Source organism: Oncorhynchus nerka, linkage group LG14, assembly GCF_034236695.1.
Source record: "Oncorhynchus nerka isolate Pitt River linkage group LG14, Oner_Uvic_2.0, whole genome shotgun sequence".
Taxonomy (NCBI): domain Eukaryota; kingdom Metazoa; phylum Chordata; class Actinopteri; order Salmoniformes; family Salmonidae; genus Oncorhynchus; species Oncorhynchus nerka.
The window spans coordinates 15,066,751-15,089,539 of NC_088409.1; the positions used below are offsets into that span (position 1 = coordinate 15,066,751).

Below are 22,789 nucleotides of genomic sequence, written 5' to 3' on the forward strand. Positions count from 1 at the left end.
AGATTGAAGCCCAGCTGATTTGGGGCCAGTTTTGCAGCTCTTTCAGAACATCTGCTATCTGGTTTGGGTAAAGGAGAACCTGGAGAGGCTTGGGCGAGGAGCTGCGGGGGGGCAGCTGTTGGCCGAGGTTGGAGTAGCCAGGCGGAAGGCATGGCCAGCCGTTGAGAAGTGCTTATTGAAGCTTTCGATAATCGTGGATTTATCGGTGGAGACCGTGTTACCTAGCCTCAGTGCAGTGGGCAGCTGGGAGGAGGTACTCTTGTTCTCCATGGACTTCACAGTGTCCCAGAACTTTTTGGAGTTGGAGCTACAGGATGCAAACTTCTGCCTGAAGAAGCTGGCCTTAGCTTTCCTGACTGACTGCGTGTATTGGTTATGGGAGACTATCTGCTGGTAAGAGTGGTCTTATTCCATTTATAAGGATGATATTTATTCCACTTTTACTGACATGTGATGGGATGAATGTATGAAGTACGACAGCCATTGGCTTTGAGGGGCCAGTGTTTTGGGCAACCATAGTCCTGAAGAAGACCCATAGTGGGGCCAGTGTTTTGGGCAACCATAGTCCTGAAGAAGACCCATAGTGGGGCCAGTGTTTTGGGCAACCATAGTCTTGAAGAAGACCCATAGTGGGGCCAGTGTTTTGGGCAACCATAGTCCTGAAGAAGACCCATAGTGGGGCCAGTGTTTTGGGCAACCATAGTCCTGAAGAAGACCCATAGTGGGGCCAGTGTTTTGGGCAACCATAGTCCTGAAGAAGACCCATAGTGGGGCCAGTGTTTTGGGCAACCATAGTCCTGAAGAAGACCCATAGTGGGGCCAGTGTTTTGGGCAACCATAGTCCTGAAGAAGACCCATAGTGGGGCCAGTGTTTTGGGCAACCATAGTCCTGAAGAAGACCCATAGTGGGGCCAGTGTTTTGGGCAACCATAGTCCTGAAGAAGACCCATAGTGGGGCCAGTGTTTTGGGCAACCATAGTCCTGAAGAAGACCCATAGTGGGGCCAGACATGGTATTGATCATCCTAATATTCAAACATTGTATTGATCCTCATAATATTCAAACATTGTATTGATCCTCATAATATTCGGACATTGGTATGATTAGCCTAATATTAAGACATGTTATTGATCATCCTAATATTTAAACATGGTGGGGAGTCAGGTAGCCTAGTGGTTAGAGTGCTGAACTTGTAACTAAAAGGTTGCTAGATCAAATCCTGAGCTGACAAGCTAAAAATCTGTTGTTCTACCCCTGAACAAGGCAGATAAACTCACTGTTCCTAGGCAATCATTGAAAATAAGAATTTGTTCTTAACTGACTTGCCTAATTAAATAAAGGTTAAAAAAATAAGTGGAATATTCAAACAGGTTGTTGATTACCCTAATATTCACCTGGCAGGCCATGGCAAATATAATTTGAATGAATGCATCATGCCATTAGAACAATGGTACAAATGTGTATGCTGAATATTCATTAATGAAATAAATAACAACATTTATAATTATAAGCTTACAATGACGATGTGTCTCTCTTTTCCTTTGAGATTTCAGGATCCTAGTTGAGGACAATTTCAGATTAGCACTTGGATGCATTTCAGAGGTTATGACACATTATACAAGTTGCTTGTCACACCCACAGAAGCAGAACTATGATGCCAACCACATGACTTTGAGGTGTGACAGTGCACCTGTCAGAAGAACTTCAATTCAAAAGTTCATACACTTATCACATAAATCGAAGGCAGAATAAATCATTATCAAATTACCTGTCTATGAAATATGCCATCAGTGACATGAAGTGTCATTATTGATGAATTGTATAATGTGTCATGAAGCACCTCCCCCAGCCGTGTGGAATGTCAATAGGATCCTGAACTTGAGGTAACCTGACACCTGACACCTGATGATGATGCTGTCCTGCATAGCGATATAAAATCTCCCAGCTCCCAAAAGAATGATTACATTCATCTGACAATTAGTAAGGGTGATATTATGTTGAGAGAATAGCTTGTGGATTGTCTAAAAGGCTCATACTGGATTCTCTGAAGGTAAGTAGCCCACATCTGTACACATTATGTCTATTTATACATGTTTGTAGACTACAATATTTGGTACAACATGCTTTAAAAAAAATATTCCATAGCTTTAATTTTGTTGTTTTTGTTGACAAAACCCCTCTTATTGTGATTCATTCATTTTAAATGTTGAACTTAGTTCCACAAGATATAAAAGCCAATATGCACTTTTTGATATGTAGCTTAACAAGGTATTAGAAATGTAAAGATATTATTACTATAATACTACATTTGCCAATATTTGCAATTTAATGCTCTCATAATGAATATTGAAAATATAAAATAATTTGAGATGCAGTAAGAAAAGCAAGTGTTGATGAGCATTACCCCTGTACAGCCTCCCTGGCTCCCTGGCCTCCATTAAAATACATTACTGTAATTATTTGCTAAATGACATCACAGTTTATAGACGTTACACAAGTTAACGTGTATGTAAATCAAGTTTGTCTAGTTCAAAGCAGCTTAAAAACATGTACTACAACATGCATGCATACATGAAGGCAAACCTCAACTCGCCCTAGCATAGCATTCAGATTGTTTAGTACAGAAATCATTATTCACTTTTCAAAATGTGCATTAACTCGTTCATTTAGGGCCCGCAAATATTCTCATATATACTATATTGAAATGACAGTTTAAAATCGCTTTCTCTGAATTCCAGGAACGCAGCGTCTGAGTTCATTCACCATGGGGAGAGAGGATGGGGACATGCCAGACTCTCTACCAACCATCCCTGAGGGTATTGTCTGTCCCACATCATTTATTTATTAGTATAGAATTCCAAGTTAAGAGTAGATTAGAAGGAGTTGTGGTTGACTGATATAATCAGTAAGTGAAATTAAATAATTATGTACAGTCAGTACACCAAAGTGAGAGGTGTCGTTCAACCTGGTTTCAGAGCACTTCATATTATTCTCTATGTAAATCGTAAAATCCATTTAGTATGATATGTTAATTTTTGTATGGTATGTATTACTTTGTGGATGTCCATCACCCATTTTGACATGTTAGGAATTACAATTTGTATTATATGTTGCGAATTAGAAAAATATCAATATGTTCCTGAATTTGCTAAAAGTATGATATGTTACGAATTCTAGCTAGGTAGCTAGGTGGCTAGGCTAGGGGTAAGGTTTAGGGGTTAGGGTTAAGTTTGAAATTAGGTTAAAGGGTTAAGCTTAGAGTTATGGTTATAGGAAGGGTAACTAAAGGGGTTATGGTTAGTGGAAGGGTTAGCTAAAAGGATAATGGTTAAGGGAAGGGTTAGCTAAAAGGATTACATTTAGTGTTAGGGGGAGGATTAGCTAACATATTAATTTGTGTCCCGAATGTACATTTACTATGTTATGTCTAATCAATGAGACCATGCAGTATCATTGGATGGCAGGTAGCCTAGTGGTTAAGAGCAATGGACTAGTAAATGAAAGGTCGTTGGTTTGAATCCCCAAGCTGACTAGGTGATAAATCTGTTCATGTGTCCTTTAGCATGGCAATTAACCTCGCTTTAAATCGAGCTGGACAAAGAGTGTCTTCTAAATGATGTCTATGTTTAATTGATCATTGGTAATTGATTCAGAGGTATTTGCAAAAGGCTACCCCAACCTGGCCTTCCATGAGGATAAGAAGCCTCAGGAGCGGATGACAGAGGGGCAGCCAACCGTTGACACGGAGCGCAAGCCAAAGAAGGGCCTCGGGTAAGCAACATTGCCATTCCTACTTTACTCCTATTACAGTGTGCTATTACTGTTAAATATATTTTGGTTTGCTCATGAATCTATGTTTCATTTTCAAGAAGGAAGAAAAAAGAACCAGCCAAAGCAGTGGGATTTTTCCAGTTGGTATGTCCTAATTTTGGTTTCAGAAATAATAGGAAATACACAATAATCTTTTGGCAATCTGCACATACACTGTAGTACATGTAGTATATGTCAAGATGGGATAATTTGTTACAAATGATCATGACAAGATTCATATTCTCCAGTCATTCCAATGTCTGCTGCATTTGACTGGTTTTATGTGTGTTGTGGTTGCAGTTCCGCTACGCTACTGGTTGTGAGGTGCTCCTGATGATAATCGGCCTGCTATGTGCTGCCCTCCACGGGATAGCCCTGCCCCTTATGTGTGTTGTGTTTGGACAGATGACCGACAGCTTTGTACAAAGTGGACAGCAGCTCAACCTTACAGGTACATATTCTGTTTGACAAGGTACAGATGTAGAATCTTAATTTGATCACTCTGTCGCAGGACAAGGGCTCTATTTTAACAAACCTAATGCAATGGTAAATCTAAATGCTGGCGGTAGGGCTTTAGGTTGGGGGTTTGTCAGAAAATATTTGTCTATTTTCACAACCAAAAATGATTGGCGCAGTGCTGACAGTGGCGAGAAAGGGCTTAGTTTTGACGATTAAACTAGTTGTGGGTGTGTCAGGCTTGGCCCCTCATTGGCCATTCAGAAAGTGCTCAATGGCTAAATATATGGTTTATTCAAGTTGTGTATTTATGGTCTTTTATGTATCACCTTGGAATTAACTCAAATTCCAAAGTTAGTCCATTATAGTTTGTTAAACAGCTTACAGAAATTAAATAACACAATGTAGACCTATCCTCTCTTTGCTAAATAGGTCAACTTGAACTTGTTTTCATTGTTCTAAGTAATTGCATGGTTTCAATGTGGACATGAATACATAGCATTCACACTGATATAGGGGCTAGGCCTACTGTAAATTGCATTATGGCTGAGCATGGACATGCCAAAAGTTGTCAATAAGCTAAGGTCTAAAAAGAGAGCTAATCACATTTGAAACAAAACAACCACTTGTATTAAATAGGCTATGTCTAAATACAGTTACAGGCACCATAATTACTCCTCTCAAACTTGATATTTTAATAAAGCTTTGGTGATTAAGATTTGTTTCCAACCCTTTTACAATCTTGACTAGCCTACTTGATTGCATTGGGCAGGACAAAAAGAAAACAGCCTTCATTGACAGAATCGGAGGCTATGCTTGGTTTTTAATCAAATAAAACGAAATGGGGGGAAAATATAGTGTTTTATGTTTTTAAATACTATGAAGGCCTATACAGGCACCAAAAGCCCATTACTCTTGTTCCATGTTCATATGGGCAGTGTGAGTCACAGCTGGATATCCGCTGTATAAATCGGTAAAACCATCTTCTGTTTGGTCTTAAATATCCCTGCCAGCACTCCCTGAAATTAGCACTTTGATCATGTTTTTAAGGACGCACCTCAAATATTTCCACCCCTCCCATCTGAGCGCAAGCAAGCTGGAACAAGACCAAGCAAGCTGGAACAAGACAGGGAAATGACCAATCCTTGTGCAATAGTTTAACAATAGCAGAACGCTGGTTTTAAGAGGTCGAAATTGCAAATGAAAGTGAGTTTGACACTAGCCCTGCCATAACGCCAGCCAAAAATAGAGCGGGTCCTTCCCAACAACGCAGAGAATGTTTACTGTTTATACTTCACCCAGTCCCCACTGCCAGAGTATACCACTTTGTGAATGTTTAGTGTATATACTTCACCCTGTCCCCCCTGCTAGTGTATCCCACCTTGTGAATGTTTACTGTATATACTTCACCCCTCCCCACTGAGAATGTTGACTGACTCCAGCACTTCCTGGTTCTGTCAGCAGTCATTGTCCTGTTGGAATGTAAATCTTTTCCCCAGCCCCCCAAGTGACACAGCGGTCTAAGGCACTGCATTGCCGTGATAGATGCGTCACTACAGACCCGGGTTCGATACCTGGAGACCCATGAGGTGGCGCACAATTGGCCCAGCGTTGTCCGGGTTAGGAGAGGGTTTGGCCGGCCAGGATGTCCTTGTCCCATTGTGCTCTAGTGACTCCTTGTGGCGGGCCGGGCGCATGCACGCTGACTCATGTCGCTAATTGTACGGTGTTTCCTCTGACACATTTGTGCGGCTGGCTTCCGGGTTAAGGAAGCAGTGTGTCAAGAAGCAGTGCGGCTTGGCAGGGCTGTATTTTGAAGGATGCATGGCTCTTGACCTTCGCCTCTCCCGAGTCCATACGGGAGTTGCAACGAGTTACACTGTAACTACCAATTGGATATCACAAAATTGGGGTAAAAAGTACACCCCCAAATATATCTTCGCCCCAGTCTAAGATAATTTACACTCTGAAGCATGTTCACAACAAGGATTTGGCTCTATTTATTGTTCCCTCTATCCAGTCTCACAGTCCCTGCCACTTAAAAGCTTCACGGTAGGGATGGTGTTAAATAGGTGATGAGCTGTGCATGTTTTTCTCTTATGATCTCAGTCTTTCACGTGCCTTTTTTTTGCAAACTCCAACTGTCATGTTCCTTTTTCTCAGGAGTGGCTTCCATCTGGCCACTCTCCCATAAAGCCAAGATTGGTGAAGTGCTGTAGAGACTCTTGTCCTTCTGGCAGCTTCTCCCTTCTCAGCCAAGGAAAGAGAAAAGGGATCTCTAGTCAGTTGCACAACTGTTGTCTTCTGCATTTAACCCAACCCTTCTGAATCAGAGAGGTGCGGGGGGCTGCCTTAATCGATGTCATTGGTTCTCAGGGAGCAGTCAGTGGGCAAGACAAGATATTTAAGTGCCTTTGAACAGGGTATGGTAGTAGGTGTCAGGCACACCGGTTTGTGTCAAGAACTGAAACGCTGCTGGTATCCTATGTGTATAAAGATTGGTCCACCACCCAAATGACATCCAGCCAACTTGACACAACTGTGAGAAGCATTGGAGTCAATATGGGCCAGCATCCCTGTGGAACGCTGTCGACACCTTGTGGAGTCCATGCCCCGATGAATTGAGGCTGTTTTGAGAGCAAAAGAGCCCTTCATGTCTTACTCAGACTGGCTATGGAGAGTGTGATCACACAGTCATCCGGAACTCTCATACATGGTTCAGTGTTGCTGTCCTCGAAGCGAGCATAGAAGGATAGCGTTATGGTCATATTTGCAGAAATGGAGGGCAAGGGAGAGCTTTGTATGTATCTCTCTTTGTGGAGTAAAGGTGATTTAGAGTTTTTTTCACCTCTAGTTGCACAGGTGACATGCTGGTAGGATTTCAGTTTTCCAGCATTAAAATCACCATCCACTAGGATCGCTGCCACTGGGTGAGCATTTTCTTGTTTGCTTATGGTCCTGTACAGCTTGTTGAGTGCGGTCTTAGTGCCAGCATCGTTTTGGTATTTGACATTTATTAGGATCTCCATTAGCCCCTGCAGAAGGATCAGCTACTCTTCCTGGGGTCCACATGAAACATACTAACATCATACATAGTACAGCACATTATTAGTCAAGGACTGAAATGCATACATTTGTAACATCACACATAGCCTATGTATCAGTACATACACACAATATCTAGATCTAAACAGTGCAATTAACATTACAATACAAAATATATAAAATGGCTGTGCAGCAAGGTGTTCTTTTACCTGTTTTTTAAACTGATTTTATTGCTAGCTTGAGTTACCTGCAGTGGCAGAGTTCCATGTAGTCACAGCTCTATTTAATACTGTACGTTTCCCAGCCTCTGTTCTGGCCCTGGGGACTGTGAAGAAACCTCTGGTTCATGTCTTGTGTTGTACCAATGAGTGTCCGAACTGTGTTCCAACTGCTTGAACAAACAGTTTGGTATCTTCAACACATAGTGGACCTTGCACAAAGACCAATAGTGGTTCAGTCAATCTCTCCTCAACTTTGAGCCAGGAGAGACTGATATGCATGTTACTGACACTTACCCTCCAAGTACTGTACATCTAAGTGCAATATGTGCTGCTTTGTTCTGGACCAACTGCAATTTACCTATGTCCTTCTTTGCTGCACATGACCACAGTAGTCCAGAAGCGACAAAACTAGGGCCTGTAGGACCTGTCTGGTCGACTGAGATATCAAGAAGGCAGAGCAATGCCCTATCATGGACAGATCTCTTCCCATTTTAGCAACCATTGAGTCTATATGTTTTGACCATGACAGCTTACTACCTAGGGTTACATCCAGCAGTTTAGTCTCATCAACTTGCTCAATAGCCACATTATTCAATAATAGATCTAAACAAGGTTTATCGTTGACTGATTGATTTGTTAAATAAATAATGCTTTTTGTTTCGAGATATTTAGCACCAGACTATTGCTAGTTACCCATTCTAAAACTGACTGGGTCTCTATATTAAGTGTCTCAGTTATTTATGTTACTGTTGCAGAAGACGTGTATGCTGTTGATTTTGTCAGCGTACATAGACAAACAGGTTTTATTCAAGTTCAGTGGAAGGTCATTTGTAAAAACAGAAAACAATAGTGGCCCTAGCCGGCTGCCCTGCGGTACATGACACTCAATGGAATTTGCATGAGAGAGGCTTCCATTAACGAAACCCCTCTGTGTTCTATTAGATAGGTAACTCTCAATCCATAATAAGGCAGCGGACGAAAACCCTCTGTGTTCTATTAGATAGGTAACTCTCAATCCATAATAAGGCAGAGGACGAAAACCCTCTGTGTTCTATTAGATAGGTAACTCTCAATCCATAATAAGGCAGCGGATGAAAATCCTCGGCAATAGGTTAGGATCACTACATCAAAAGCTGCTCTGAAGTCTAACATAACACCTCCCACCATCTTCTTACTATTCATTTCTTTCAGCCAATCATCAGCCATTTGTCAGTGCTGAGCATGTTGAGTGCCCATCCCTATAAGCATGCTGAAAGTCTGTTGTTAATTCGTTTTCTGTAAAATAACTTTGTATTTGATCAAACTATTTTTTTCTCTCCAAAAGTTTGCTAAGCACTTGTAACAGGCTGACTTGTCAGGTGTTTTAACCATTAAAGGGTGCTCTTCTATTCTTGGGTAGCGGAATTACCTTTGCCTCCCTCCATGTCTGAGGGCACACACCGTCTTCTAGGCTTGTGGTGTTAAATCCACAGCTATCTTGGTAAATAGTATAGTCTACAGCTTATCACAAGGTATTCTTACTCAGGTGAGCAGAACCTCGAGACTTCCTTAATATACCTCACCAGCTGTTGTTAACAGAGACACTCACCTCCCCCCTTGATCTTACCTGAGCTAGATGTATATTATCCGTGTCCTTGTTCAGCCACGACTCTAAGAAACATAGGATATTACAGTTCTTCAGGTTCCATTGATAGGATAGTCTCAAAGAGCTTGTCCAGTTTGTTCTCTTGCACGTTCGCTAATAGAACAGAGTTTAGAGGCAGTTTATGTATTAATCTATGTACAATAGTGGCCAAAAGATTAGAGAATGACACAAAGGTTAATTTTCACAAAGTTTGCTGCTTCAGTGTCTTTAGATATTTTTGTCAGATGTTACTATGGAATACTGAAGTATAATTACAAGCATTTTATAAGTGTCAAAGGCTTTTATTGACAATTACATGAAGTTGATGCAAAGAGTCAATATTTGCAGTGTTGACCCTTCTTTTTCAAGACCTCTGCAATCCGCCCTGGCATGCTGTCAATTAACTTCGTGGCCACATTCTGACTGATGGCAGCCCGTTCTTGCATAATCAATGCTTGGAGTTTGTCAGAATTTGTGGGTTTTTGTTTGTCCACCCACCTCTTGAGGATTGACCACAAGTTCTCAATGGGATTAAGGTCTGGGGAGTTTCCTGGCCATGGACCCAAAATATCGATGTTTTGTTCCCCCCGCCAATTAGTCATCAGTTTTGCCTTATGGCAAGGTGCTCCATCATGCTGGAAAAGGTATTGTTCGTCACCAAACTGTTCCTGGATGGTTGGGAGAAGTTGCTCTCGGAGGATGTGTTGGTACCATTCTTTATTCATGGCTGTGTTCTTAGGTAAATTTGTGAGTGAGCCCACTCCCTTTGCTGAGAAGCAACCCCACACATGAATGGTCTCAGGATGCTTTACTGTTGGCATGACACAGGACTGATGGTAGCGCTCACCTTGTCTTCTCCGGACAAGCTTTTTTCCGGATGCCCCAAACAATCAGAAAGAGAAAATGACTTTACCCCAGTCCTCAGCAGTCCAATCTCTGTACCTTTTACAGAATATCAGTCTGTCCCTGATGTTTTTCCTGGAGAGAAGTGGCTTCTTTGCTGCCCTTCTTGACACCAGGCCATCCTCCAAAAGTCTTCGCCTCACTGTGCGTGCAGATGCACTCACACCTGCCTGCTGCTATTCCTGAGTAAGCTCTCTACTGGTGGTGCCCCTATCCCGCAGCTGAATCAACTTTAGGAGACGGTCCTGGCGCTTGCTGGACTTTCTTGGGCGTCCTGAAGCCTTCTTCACAACAATTGAACCGCTCTCCTTGAAGTTCTTGATGATCCGATAAATGGTTGATTTAGGTGCAATCTTACTGGCAGCAATATCCTTGCCTGTGAAGCCTTTTTTCTGCAAAGCAATGATGATGGCAATGTTTCCTTGCAGGTAACCATGGTTGACCGAGGAAGAACAATGATTCCAAGCACCACCCTCCTTTTGAAACTTCCAGTCTGTTATTTGAACTCAATCAGCATGACAGAGGGATCTCCAGCCTTGTCCTCGTCAACACTCACACCTGTGTTAACGAATCACTGAATCCCTGACATGATGTCAGCTGGTCCTTTTGTAGCAGGGCTGAAATGCAGTGGAAATGTTTTTTGGGGATTCCGTTCATTTGCATGGCAAAGAGGGACTTTGGAATGAATTACAATTCATCTGATCACTCTTCATAACATTCTGGAGTATATGCAAATTGCCATCATACAAACTGAGGCAACAGACTTTGTGAAAATTAATATTTGTGTCATTCTCAACTTTTGGCCACGACTGTAGTTTTGTCAGGGCGCCCGCACGTCGGCCTCTCTTGCACTTTCTCCTCCGAGTGCGGAAGATTAGGGTCTGGTCCGGGTGAAAAGTATGTCCTGCACCGCCAACTGGTTGAAGTAGAAATCTTCATCCAATACGAGATTAGTTATTGCTGTTCTGATGTCCAGAAGCTCTTTTCAAAATCCATATAAGACATCACAGCACAGTCGAAAGACATAAGATAAATGATAAAGACATAAGGCACGTGGACATCAAAAGAGGATGGTCTTATGGAGATACATTTAGGTGGGCTGGACTGAGAGTAGCAGAGGGCTGAGATTAAAACGCTTATGATCAGTGATAGTTATTACTGAAAACACTATATATACATAACACTATATAGATGTCTGAGTACATATCCAGTATCTATCCAAAATGTAATGTGTATCATCCAGAAACTGATATATTTGTTGTGTAATTACTGTGTATAAAAGTACCATGTATGACTGCAGCTGGTTCAGAAAAGGACCATTTATGCAGGGTTAACAGCAACAAAACAAGTTATCCTTAGTGCTTCGATTACCCCTGCAATCCTCTCACCACAAACATGGTTATCATATTTTCAAGATAATGTTTGTATAGAGCGATCCATGGCTGTGATAAACAATGCTCGGACAAATACAGTTGATGTATGGGATGTATTATGTAAAACTGTATCAGATATCAACAACTCTTGACCAAGCAACAGACCTACAATGTGAGTGGTGGGACGACATTTTATTTTCTGAGAATAATATAGAACATATTGTATTATAAACTCTACTTCCTTCCTATGAAGGAATACTCCTGACGGTATGTAAATAGTTTTTTGATCATAAAAAAAGTGCCATGTATGTAAAACGTGTGTAAACTGTATATGTAGCCTAACAAAAAAGAGCATCAAACACAGGGGGATATGCAACAAAAAAACACACTAAAAACCACACTAAAAACCACACTAAAAACCACACTAAACAGCAGAATTGGTCAGGAACTAGTAAAACGGCCGCTATCTAATCCACCACCATTCAATGCCCATTCATTATAATCCACCTGTCCTGTTGCTGTAGGATTATTTTCCTGCTGTAGCAAACTGGCTCAAATTAAGATTTGACATCTGTGTATTGGCTATAAAGTGCAGGGATCCTTTGTGGCCATGCATTACAGTGAGATACATATGTGATTATTTCTATTATGGGTTGCATTGTTTAGGCATATCTTCACCATGTATAATGGTGATTTGTGGATTATGTTTTATACTACACATCATATGTTAGGCACGCCAGATTGTGAACATTGACTACAGGTATTGTCATTTCTCCATAGCCAATTTCCCTGTGGAGGAGATCAGCGCTTTATTGAACTCAACTGACGGATGTATTCAAATTCCTGGAGTTGATATAGAAGCTCTAATGACTCGGCAAGTGATAATGAGTACAGTAGATAACAGACACACATTATCAATATATTATATCATAAATATATCCTCATGTAAATACAATGTGGCTTTTATTTAGGATTATAAACTGGGTGGTTCGAGCCCTGAATGCTGATTGGCCCAACAGCCGTGGTATATTAGACCGTATACCACGGGTATGACAAATGTATTTTTACTTATCTAATTACATTTGGTAACCAGTTTATAATAGTAATAAGGCACTGGGGTTTGTGGTATATGGCCAATATACCACGGCTAAGGGCTGTATCCAGGCACTCTGCATTGCATCGTGCATAAGAACAGGCCATATAAACCACCCCCCCCCATTGCTTATTGCTTAAAAACATACTGTGTGATACATACATTTGAATTTCCAGACATGCCTATTACTTCATTGGGATCGGTTGTGCTGTGTTCCTGCTGGGGACCTTTCAGGTGATGTTGTTCTTGTTGACAGCCACCAAACAGACCAAACGGATCCGGGAGAAATACTTCCATGCCATCCTCCACCAACAGATGTCCTGGTTTGATACACACCAGATAGGAGTTCTCAACGTCAGGTTAACAGAGTAAGTTTGATACATTGGATGAATGATTGTGACAGTGTCATATTTTAGCATATATGATCACATTGAGCAACTACAGATTGTTTCAATAATGTAAATTATTATAATATAAATAATTTAATACTTTTACTTTCTACAGTGACATCAACACAATCAACGAAGGCCTTGGAGACAAGATCTGTGTGTTCGTGCAGTTCTTCTGCACCTTCTTGTCAGGGTTCATCATTGGTTTCATCTTCGGCTGGAAGCTAACCCTCGTCATCCTGGCCGTCAGTCCTCTCCTGGCAGGATCAGCTGCTGTCTGGTCCAAAGTAAGACTACCAATGATCTGCAAAGACAAACGCTTCATCCCAAATGGTACCCTATTTCCTATATAGTGCACTACTTGAAAGTAATAGACTATATAGGGAATAAGGTGCCATATTGTTTTCATATGTGTCACTAAACAGTGGTTGCATCCCTACTCTTGTGCCCAATCCCAAATCCAGCCCTAGTTTATACTTATCCAATCCTCTCAGTTTTCCACAATCACGTTTCTTTTATAAAGACATTTTTACATCAGCATTGTAAGTTTGTATTTGATTTCAGATACTTGCCACCCTGACCAGTAAGGAGCTGTCTGCCTATGCCAAAGCAGGGGCGGTAGCTGAAGAGATACTGGTGGCTATCAGGACAGTTGTGGCTTTCAATGGACAGAAGAAAGCTGTGGAAAGGTTAGTCAGTTATTAACTAATTCATGTGTTGCATAAAACAGTGGATCTTTCCATAATTATTAATATGATCTACCAAAATCAAGACACATTCCCCTATTTAGGCATGTCTTCTATATATTTTAGGTATGAAAGAAACTTGGAGGATGCTAAAAACTTTGGAATAAAGAAAGCCATCACCACTAACGTGTCCATGGGCTTCACCCAGTTTGTCATATTTGGGACGTACGCCTTGGCTTTCTGGTACGGGACCAAGCTCTCTGTAGACGAGCCTGAAAACTACACCATTGGAAAAACCATTACAGTAAGCTTTTATGGAAGATTTTAAGTAAGAATTTACTATTTTCCAATAGATGCATTTACATTTTATTGTGAAGAGGCCTCTGCAATGTCTTCACACCTGTTACTCTGTCTGATATTAATAATATTAATATAATTCCTTTCTTCATTACATTCTTTGTTGCTGCTATTTTTAGGTCTTCTTCTCAGTGATGATTGGGGCGTTCTCTTTGGGCCAGGGTGCGCCTAACTTGGAAGCCATCGCCAAAGCCCGGGGTGCTGCCTATGAAGTCTACAATACCATTGACCAGGTACCGGAAGTAATCAGTTTAACGCCTGAATCACCATAGCACTGACTCCATGTGAACTCACTCAGAACAACATGATCTCAAGAACTCAAGTCGAATTTAGACATTTGTCCGTCTGCCGCGGTTGATGAGTTGATTTGTTTGTCATAGCCGCGGCCCATAGACAGCAGTTCAAAGGAAGGTCACAAACCAGACTGTGTGAAAGGAGACATTGAATTCAAGAACATCCACTTCAGCTACCCCTCCAGGAAAGATGTCAACGTAAGTAGTGGATTTGAATCGAACCAGATCCAGACACTAACCTGTCTCCAAATGATTTGAAAAATGCACAATAAGGAAGAAGCTAAGTTGAATTTTCAGTTTCCAGTTGGATTAGCAAAACCAAATGACAAGCCGTACAATTGTAAAATGACAGGTAAAAATACATGTTAAATACGTTGTGGGATGTGTTCCCTGTCGCTGTAGATTCTTCAAGGAGTGAATCTGACAGTGCCTCGTGGGAAGACCATCGCTCTGGTTGGAGCCAGTGGATGTGGGAAGAGCACCACCATTCAGCTACTGCAGCGCTTTTATGATCCCGACTCAGGAGAGGTATGAACAAATCTGATCAAGGTTTATTCAAAGTGTGTTTAAAGTGCATTTGATGAGCCCGTCCTCCAATAGCTCCACTCACCAGCCTCCAGTGAAGGACTCACATGCTTTATGATCCAACCTCAGGAGAGGTATGAACAAATCTGATCAAGGTTTATTCAAAGTGTGTTTAAAGTGCATTTGATGAGCCCGTCCTCCAATAGCTCCACTCACCAGCCTCCAGTGAAGGACTCACATGCTTTATGATCCAACCTCAGGAGAGGTATGCAGTACACGAGCGCATTGAAGTTCAAACACCTGACCCATAGTGCATACAGAGACTCACATGCACACACACGTGTAATGGACACACAAACATTCACTCACGTACACTCATTCCCAAGTTCTGGTTTATCAGGTTTAGTGTTGAATTCAGTTCAGTAAAAGTCAAATAGTATTGTAGTGCCCTCTGGTGGAATGTTGATATATCATTGGTCAGAAACGCTGTTTGTTTTGTTTGCATAGCTGAGGGTGGTAGGGGTGCTGAGGCTGCTGCAGCACCCCCTGATAAATCAAAATAAGAAATAAATAACAACAATAATAATAATAAACAACATTCCCATTTTTATTACTCCTGTATGAGCATAGAAAATACTTGTCAGTAAAGCAGAGACATTTGCATGCCTAATGAATATGACCCTGGTTTGTTGACAGATTACCCTGGATGGTCGGGACATCCGGACCCTGAATGTGAAGTGGCTGAGGGAGAATATGGGTATCGTCAGTCAGGAACCTGTGCTATTCGGAACAACCATTGCAGAAAACATCCGCTATGGCAGAGAGGATGCCACAGATGAGGACATCGAACGGGCCGTGAGGGAGGCCAACGCGTACGACTTCATCTCCAAACTCCCCGATGTACGTGGGGATAGTGACAAATGAGGACATACAATGGCTTCAGTGTTTCACATGTATTATACATTAAATGATCTATGGGTTACAAATGATTTGAAGTGAGTAGGACAGCAGATATTCTGTTGTTTCTATGGCGACTGTGTTGAATTGAAATGTTTAAAAAAAAATAGTTTTGAAATTGTATACAGTGTAAGGAAATGGCCAAATAGTGATGATGTTATCCAAATGGACAAATTTAAAGATGATTATTTCATCTCCATCCCATTTCATGTGGCGTTAACAGAAGCTGAACACCATGGTGGGGGAGCGGGGAGCCCAGCTCAGTGGAGGACAGAAGCAGAGGATAGCTATCGCCCGGGCCCTGGTCAAAAACCCCAAGATCCTCCTGCTGGACGAGGCCACCTCCGCCCTGGACACCCAGAGTGAGTCGGTCGTTCAGGCCGCTCTGGATAAGGTCAGTACCCTCCCTGAGGACCAGACCCATGGTTAAGGTTGTTCGCAAACCTGCTTTTGCGCAACCTAATAATAGCCTGATTCGATTTGTTTAACTGCAGCCTTGCAAGTTCACGTTTGCAGCAGTTGACAAACGTCAAGAATCAGAGTGAATCCATGAGATCCTGTTGGAATCCATCTCAGCGAAAATGAAGACGCAATGAAAAAAATGATTTGGAACAAATGATGGCAATATTGTCTCCTCCCATTCCCATAGGCCAGAGCGGGCCGCACCACAATAGTGATCGCCCACCGCCTGTCCACCATCAGAACTGCTGACGTGATCGCTGGCTTCAGCAACGGAGAGGTGGTGGAGCAGGGAACACACAGGGAACTCATGGCCAAGAAGGGGGTTTACTACTCTCTGGTCATGCAGCAGGTACTGTATCACGCTCACTGCATCCCAAATGGCACCCTATTCCCTTTATAGTGCACTGCTTTTGACCACCAGGGCCCCAACTCTGCCTCAACAGTAGAATCAGCCAACGTCTAAATCATGTTGATCAGAGTCATATTTAGAGACGTATATCATCAGTATCAGAGCAATATACCTTATCAAGCCTGTGTCTATATGAATAATGATCAGTAATAAACAGGCTCTGTGTGTAACATGTTCAAATCCACTATCACACCTTGTCTGTTGTTCAGAGTCAAGGGAAGCCAGAGGAAGATGAAGAGGACCCTGTGGAAGAGGATAACCCTCCTAAATATGAGGATCTGGATTCTGTCCTATATGACTCATCTGACATGGATGAGCTGGAAGTGGGAAACGAGGAAGGAATAGAAAACGGCGGCTTTGAAAAGAACTCAATCAGCAGTGGCCGTGTGGAAATGAAGACGACCAGGAGGAAATCTAAGAAGTCCAAGAAGGACAAGAAGGTACTATTACATAGATAATCCTTTATGACGTCCTTTATGTGTTATATAGGAACATGGCTTTGTTATAGTGCTATTGCTAAACTATCATCATACCTATTATATAATGTATGGCATATAATGAATGGTGTATATAATGTATGGTTTATAATGTATGGTGAATATAATGAATGGTATATAATGTAAGGTTTATAATGTATGGTTGCATTCATTTACATTTGAGTTATTTAGCAGAAGCTCTTATCTTGAGCGACTTACAGAAGCAATTAGGTTTAAGTGCCTTGCTCAAGGGCATATCGACAGATTTTTCACCTAGTCGGCTCGGGGATTCGAACCTGCCACCCTACTGTATATAGTGATAGTTCATTGTCATCAGAAATAAGATCTGTTACATCATGTTGGTCCTTGGTCATTTAGTTTTGTCATTGATGACTATGTTTGATGACAGAAGGAAAAGAAACCAGATGAAGCTCCAGACATCCCCTTCACCAGAATCCTGGCCTTGAACAAGCCCGAGTGGCCGTACATGTTGGTAGGAACCCTGTCTAGCTTGGTGGGGGGAGCCGTTTATCCCTGTGTCGCCATCATCTTCGCCAAGATCATTGGAGTAAGTGTTTCACAAGACCACCTCCTTGTGTTCATAATATGAAGCATTGTTAAATACTGCAGAGACTATTCACATTTCCTAGGTGTCTTCATTGAGTTTGATTTAAATGAGGTGGTCTTATTTTTCCACATTATTTATTTGATGGTTGTTGGTTGGTGGGTTTTGGCTCTTATTTTCCAAAGCAGCCTTTTCATTTTCTGTTGTTATCTATTTTGGGGGGGTTTCTCTCCACCCTGTGACCTTCTCTAGGTGTTTTCCGAGGTTGACCCGGAAGTCAAACGACAGAAAACCATGATGTTTTCCCTGCTCTTCCTTCTCATCGGAGGAGTGGCTTTTGTCACCTACTTCCTAAAGGTTTTCTAATTTATAGATCTAAACTGTGTCCAAAATGGCAACCTATGCCCTATACAGTGCACTATCTCAAACCTTTAATATGTTGTGGGTATGTCTGGTTGGGTACATTTCTGCTGTATGTTCTATGTTTCAGGGTTACATGTTTGGAAAATCAGGAGAGCTTCTTACCATGAGGCTGAGGAGGCAGGTATTCCATGCCATGATGAGACAGGTAGGACACACTGTCATGCGGGAACATATATACTTCAGCAATTGTACATCAATTTAAAAAGACTTACTTGTCATTGCTAATTTACTTTACTGTATTGATAATACCAGCAAAAGGACAATGCTGAAATGCCACGTTGTGGTGTTCTGCCTCAGAACCTTGCTAAAATGCATTCCTTACAGGAGATTGGATGGTTTGATGACAACAACAATGCAGTGGGAGTTCTAACCACCAGATTGGCCACAGATGCATCTCTGGTTAAAGGGGTAAAAGCACAATGCTCGGATTTACACGTTGAGATAGCGATCAAAATCGATCACATCAAGTCGACGTCAATTCAGAATCATTCTACTGTACAAATCTTGAAAAATGTCTGCCTGTACATATGCTGTACATTTACAGTTGCGTTCTTTAGAGTTGCAATGTCTGATAATGGATGGAACCTACTTGTTTCCTCTCTCCTCACCACCAGGCGACTGGGTCTAGGTTGGGTCTGGCCACCAACACAGTCTGTGCTCTCACCATCGCCATTGTGGTGGCCTTCATCCACAGCTGGCAGCTCACCCTCCTCATCCTCGCCTGTGTGCCCTTCCTCATTGGAGCCAACTTCATTCAGATGAGGGCCATGGCAGGCCACGCCTCCAAAGACCAGGGTGCCCTGGAGCAGTCTGGGAAGGTTAACATCAACTTTCTATTTGCAATTGGGGGTTGCAAAATTCCGGTAATGTTTCCAAAATTCCCTGATTTTCTAGTAATCCCAGTTCTAGGTTTTCCGGAATCAGGAGGGAATAAGCAGAAAATCAGGGAAACCTTAAAACAGGATATCTGGATAAGCAGGGAATTTCAGGAAGGTTACTGCTATTATACAACCCTAATTGTGATGCACTGTGAGACAGTTATATCAGTGTGTGATACCATGTGTTCAAATAAAACCTTAATGAATCTTTATTCATCTTCTGTAGATATCTACAGAGACCGTTGAAAACTTCAAGACAGTTGTTGGATTGACACGGGAGGACGTCTTCTTTCACAAGTTCATGGACAGTCTAGAAAGACCATACCAGTAAGAGTACAGTTATTCACTTTGTTATAGACTCAGCTTTTGGATTGTTTGACCTTATAACCTACAGTCAAGTACTGATTAGATTTCAACTGAATACATCAGGAACGGTTTGGTGAAGGCTCCCATCTACGGACTAACATTTGCCGTTGCCCAAGCAATCCCTTACATGGTCAATGCTGCAATCTTCCGCTTTGGGTCCTGGCTTATTGCTCACTGTCACACAGAATATGAAAATGTTTTCCTGTGAGTATACATTCTGGTACTGTTATATCTCAAATGAATACATTCACACCAGGGTTGGGGTACATTCCATTTACATTCCAGTCAATTCAGGAAGTACACTGAAATTCTAATTCCAGTTGTCTTCAATGCTTTTCAATGAAGAAAATGTGGTGTTGGAATTGGGTTTTGAATTGACTGCAATTGAAATGGAATGTACCCCAACCCTGACTAGAACCCTTGGCTGCCACATTGTCACTACACGGTAATATAAAAATAATAGTAATAATATAATTATAACATTCATTTGGTGGGTGCTTATATTTGTCCTATTTCACACACGTGTATTAATGCACATGTGTGTTTTTTGCATATCCCAAATCTCCCTGAGACAGCCTCGTTGAGTTGGGTCATGACCAGGGTCTGCCGATATAGTGGCAGTGATAGTACAACATTGTCCTTTTCTTTCGCAGTGTGTTTTCTGTGATCATATTTGCTGCCATGAACATAGGAGAATCAGCATCTTTTGCTCCTGACTTTGCCAAAGCGAAAGCAGCTGCAGGGAGAATTCTTGGCTTGTTGGATAAGAAACCAGAGATTGACATTTACAGTGAGGAGGGAGAGAAGCCAGTGAGTGAGATATAATGTGTCTTACTCTAATATAAACATAAAAACAATGATATAACATTGTGTTTTTTCTGGGACAATGGTATAACATTGTGTTTTGTCTGGGACAATAATCTGGAAGGAAAATGTTGTCTTTTCCAGACAGACTTTGTCGGGGACATTGAGTTCCGAGGGATCCACTTTGCGTACCCGACCCGTCAGAACGTGAGGGTTCTCCAGGGGTTGAACGTGTCAGTGGGGCCTGGTCAGACCCTGGCCCTGGTCGGGGAGAGTGGCTGTGGTAAAAGCACCTCCATACAACTACTGGAGCGCTTCTATAGCCCTGCTGAAGGACAAGTGGTGAGACCAACACCAAAAATAATCTAATCATAAATGTAATATAAAGCACGCTTTCAAGACTATTTCAAAGTGCTAAACCAGTATACTGTGAATTGGAATGCAACAAATATAGTAAAACTGTTAGGCCACTTTTTAGCATTTTAATATTTAATATTTGTGAAGGTTGGCCTAAATCTGTGCTATTATTGTGGTGTCTCAGTTAATGAAGGGGTTGACCTAAATCTGTGGTATTATTGTGGTGTCTCAGTTAGTGGATGGGTTGGATACTAAGACCCTGAAGCTGTCGTGGCTGAGGTCTCAGCTGGGCCTGGTGTCCCAGGAGCCCATCCTGTTCGACTGCAGCATCTCAGAGAACATCCAGTACGGGGACAACAGCAGAGAGGTCTCCCAGGATGAGATAGAGGAGGCAGCCAAGAACGCCAACATCCATGACTTCATCATGGGCCTGCCAGAGGTATAGTAACAGTATAGTGAGGGAGATGGGAGGAGACAGGATAGGCTGTAGATGTAGGATGATATTTGAAGTCTTCTCAAAGGGGATCCAAAAAATGTCACTGGTGAGGTCACAGTAGAACTTAAACTAATGTCTCTAAAGATATTCATATAGAATAGCTATTGACTAGCCCAAGACGGGCTGTTATGACTTTATATTTTAATTTATATTTTAAAAGTGTTCAATATAGACAAACACTATAAATTGTGTTGTTGTTTTTGTCAGAAATACAATACCAGGGTTGGGGACAAGGGGACCCAGATGTCTGGAGGTCAGAAACAGAGGATAGCCATCGCCAGAGCACTGGTCAGGCAGCCTAAAGTACTGCTGCTGGATGAAGCCACTTCTGCCCTGGACACAGAGAGTGAGAAGGTAAGTCACATGGACATTGAGTGCCGACCATCTCATTTTCTACCTATTCATTAATTCATTAATTACTTAATGGCCTGGTCACACACAAAAGCTTATCTTCACACAGTATGTCCTCTCCCTCCTTCCCAAATAACCTCTCTGTCTTTCTGTTTCCTCTCTCCCTATCCCTCCCTCCCCCAGATTGTCCAACAGGCCTTAGACGCCGCCCGGCAGGGCCGCACCTGCATCGTGATCGCCCATCGCCTGTCTACCATCCAGAACGCAGACCAGATAGCAGTAATTCAGTATGGTCAGGTGACAGAGCAGGGTACACATACTGACCTCATGGCTAAAGGGGGGGCTTACTATGCCCTGGTCAACGCCCAGGTCAACCACTAACTCATATTCAGATTGATGTTTTGCAGCGTATGTACTGTTCTGTTGAATGTTGTTTTGTGAGCTCTTTTTATTGAGCTGCACTTCTTAGCCAGGTCCCCCTTGAGAAAGAGGTCTCCTGTCCATAATGGGACTTCCTGGTTAAATGAAGGTTATTTATAAAAATGTATAAAGAATAAGGAATCTATATGGCAGCCATAACTCACTTTGAACGGACTGCTAAAATGATGTTCAATTGCATGATACAAACTGTCTCAGTGTCAATTGGTTTGATCACATGTAGGTGGTGCACTGAAATGTAGCCTATTGGTTACTCACTGTATTACTCACTTTAGCAGTAATGCTGGAGCACGGACATCAGCTAAAATAAGTTTTGATAAGCTGCCTCGAATGAATGAACTGTTCTTGACCATGGCACCTTTCATTGTCTGAAGACAACAGGTACAGTATGTATTTCTATAAGAAAAACAGAGACACATTATCACAGTTAAATGTCTGGATAAAAGCAGTGATTGGGAAAGGTTGTCTACCTGTAAATATGAGAGGTTGATGTTCAGAAGACTGTTGTATGTTATTGTATACTGTGATATTTTGATTATTTTAAACAGGGACACTATGCTCTAAAAGGCAAAGTATGCATTTGAAGAATATCTATATTTTTAAATGATTACACTATGTAAGGCTGTTACTTGTTTGTAAATATGCATTCAAATAAAACTATCCATCCCATAACATGTAATTTTTTACCTGATTCTAAAGTGACATAATGATTTAACTACAATCTAAATGAGATTGTGGGGAATATGTCAATACATTTTCAAATAAACTTGGAACTCGTTCATTTTAAATGAGACTAAATAGGCTACTGAAGTCTACAGAGGGCTGATGGACACAAGATGGCGCCCGTTGCCAATGAAACACGTTAGTGGGGTAGTAGAACTTCCAAAAGACTTCAATTCGATTGAGGCTACATTTAGCGGCATTTGAAATAGGCCTATCTCCAACCACGGCTAACTTCGGTAAAAAGGACACTTGTTTTCCAACTGTAAAATAAGGTTTAAATAACACTAGGTGGCATAATTGTAGAAATAT

At 41.7% G+C, this 22,789-nt stretch overlaps 1 protein-coding gene across 5 annotated transcripts; it reads left to right on the forward strand.

The window, feature by feature from the left end:
- Positions 1 to 1,978: 1,978 nt before the first annotated feature.
- abcb5 (ATP-binding cassette, sub-family B (MDR/TAP), member 5) lies at positions 1,979 to 22,448 on the forward strand. 5 transcript variants are annotated; one of them, XM_065027491.1, is made up of 29 exons: positions 1,979 to 2,050; positions 2,739 to 2,816; positions 3,654 to 3,771; positions 3,870 to 3,915; positions 4,111 to 4,261; positions 12,213 to 12,306; positions 12,702 to 12,893; positions 13,030 to 13,201; positions 13,479 to 13,603; positions 13,727 to 13,904; positions 14,077 to 14,190; positions 14,338 to 14,448; positions 14,653 to 14,778; positions 15,472 to 15,675; positions 15,956 to 16,126; positions 16,382 to 16,543; positions 16,813 to 17,043; positions 17,489 to 17,647; positions 17,897 to 18,001; positions 18,135 to 18,212; positions 18,392 to 18,475; positions 18,682 to 18,885; positions 19,172 to 19,272; positions 19,375 to 19,515; positions 19,965 to 20,121; positions 20,260 to 20,457; positions 20,705 to 20,911; positions 21,176 to 21,322; positions 21,503 to 22,448. In XM_065027491.1, the coding sequence occupies exons 2-29, from the start codon at positions 2,765 to 2,767 to the stop codon at positions 21,698 to 21,700; spliced, it is 4,026 nt and encodes a 1,341-aa protein (XP_064883563.1). In that variant the 5' UTR covers positions 1,979 to 2,050; positions 2,739 to 2,764; the 3' UTR covers positions 21,701 to 22,448. The 5 variants fall into 5 exon arrangements, with proteins under 5 accessions (XP_064883563.1, XP_064883565.1, XP_064883564.1 ...); XM_065027493.1 differs by having other exon boundaries at positions 17,492 to 17,647; XM_065027492.1 differs by having other exon boundaries at positions 3,873 to 3,915.
- The last annotated feature ends 341 nt before the right edge of the window (positions 22,449 to 22,789 follow it).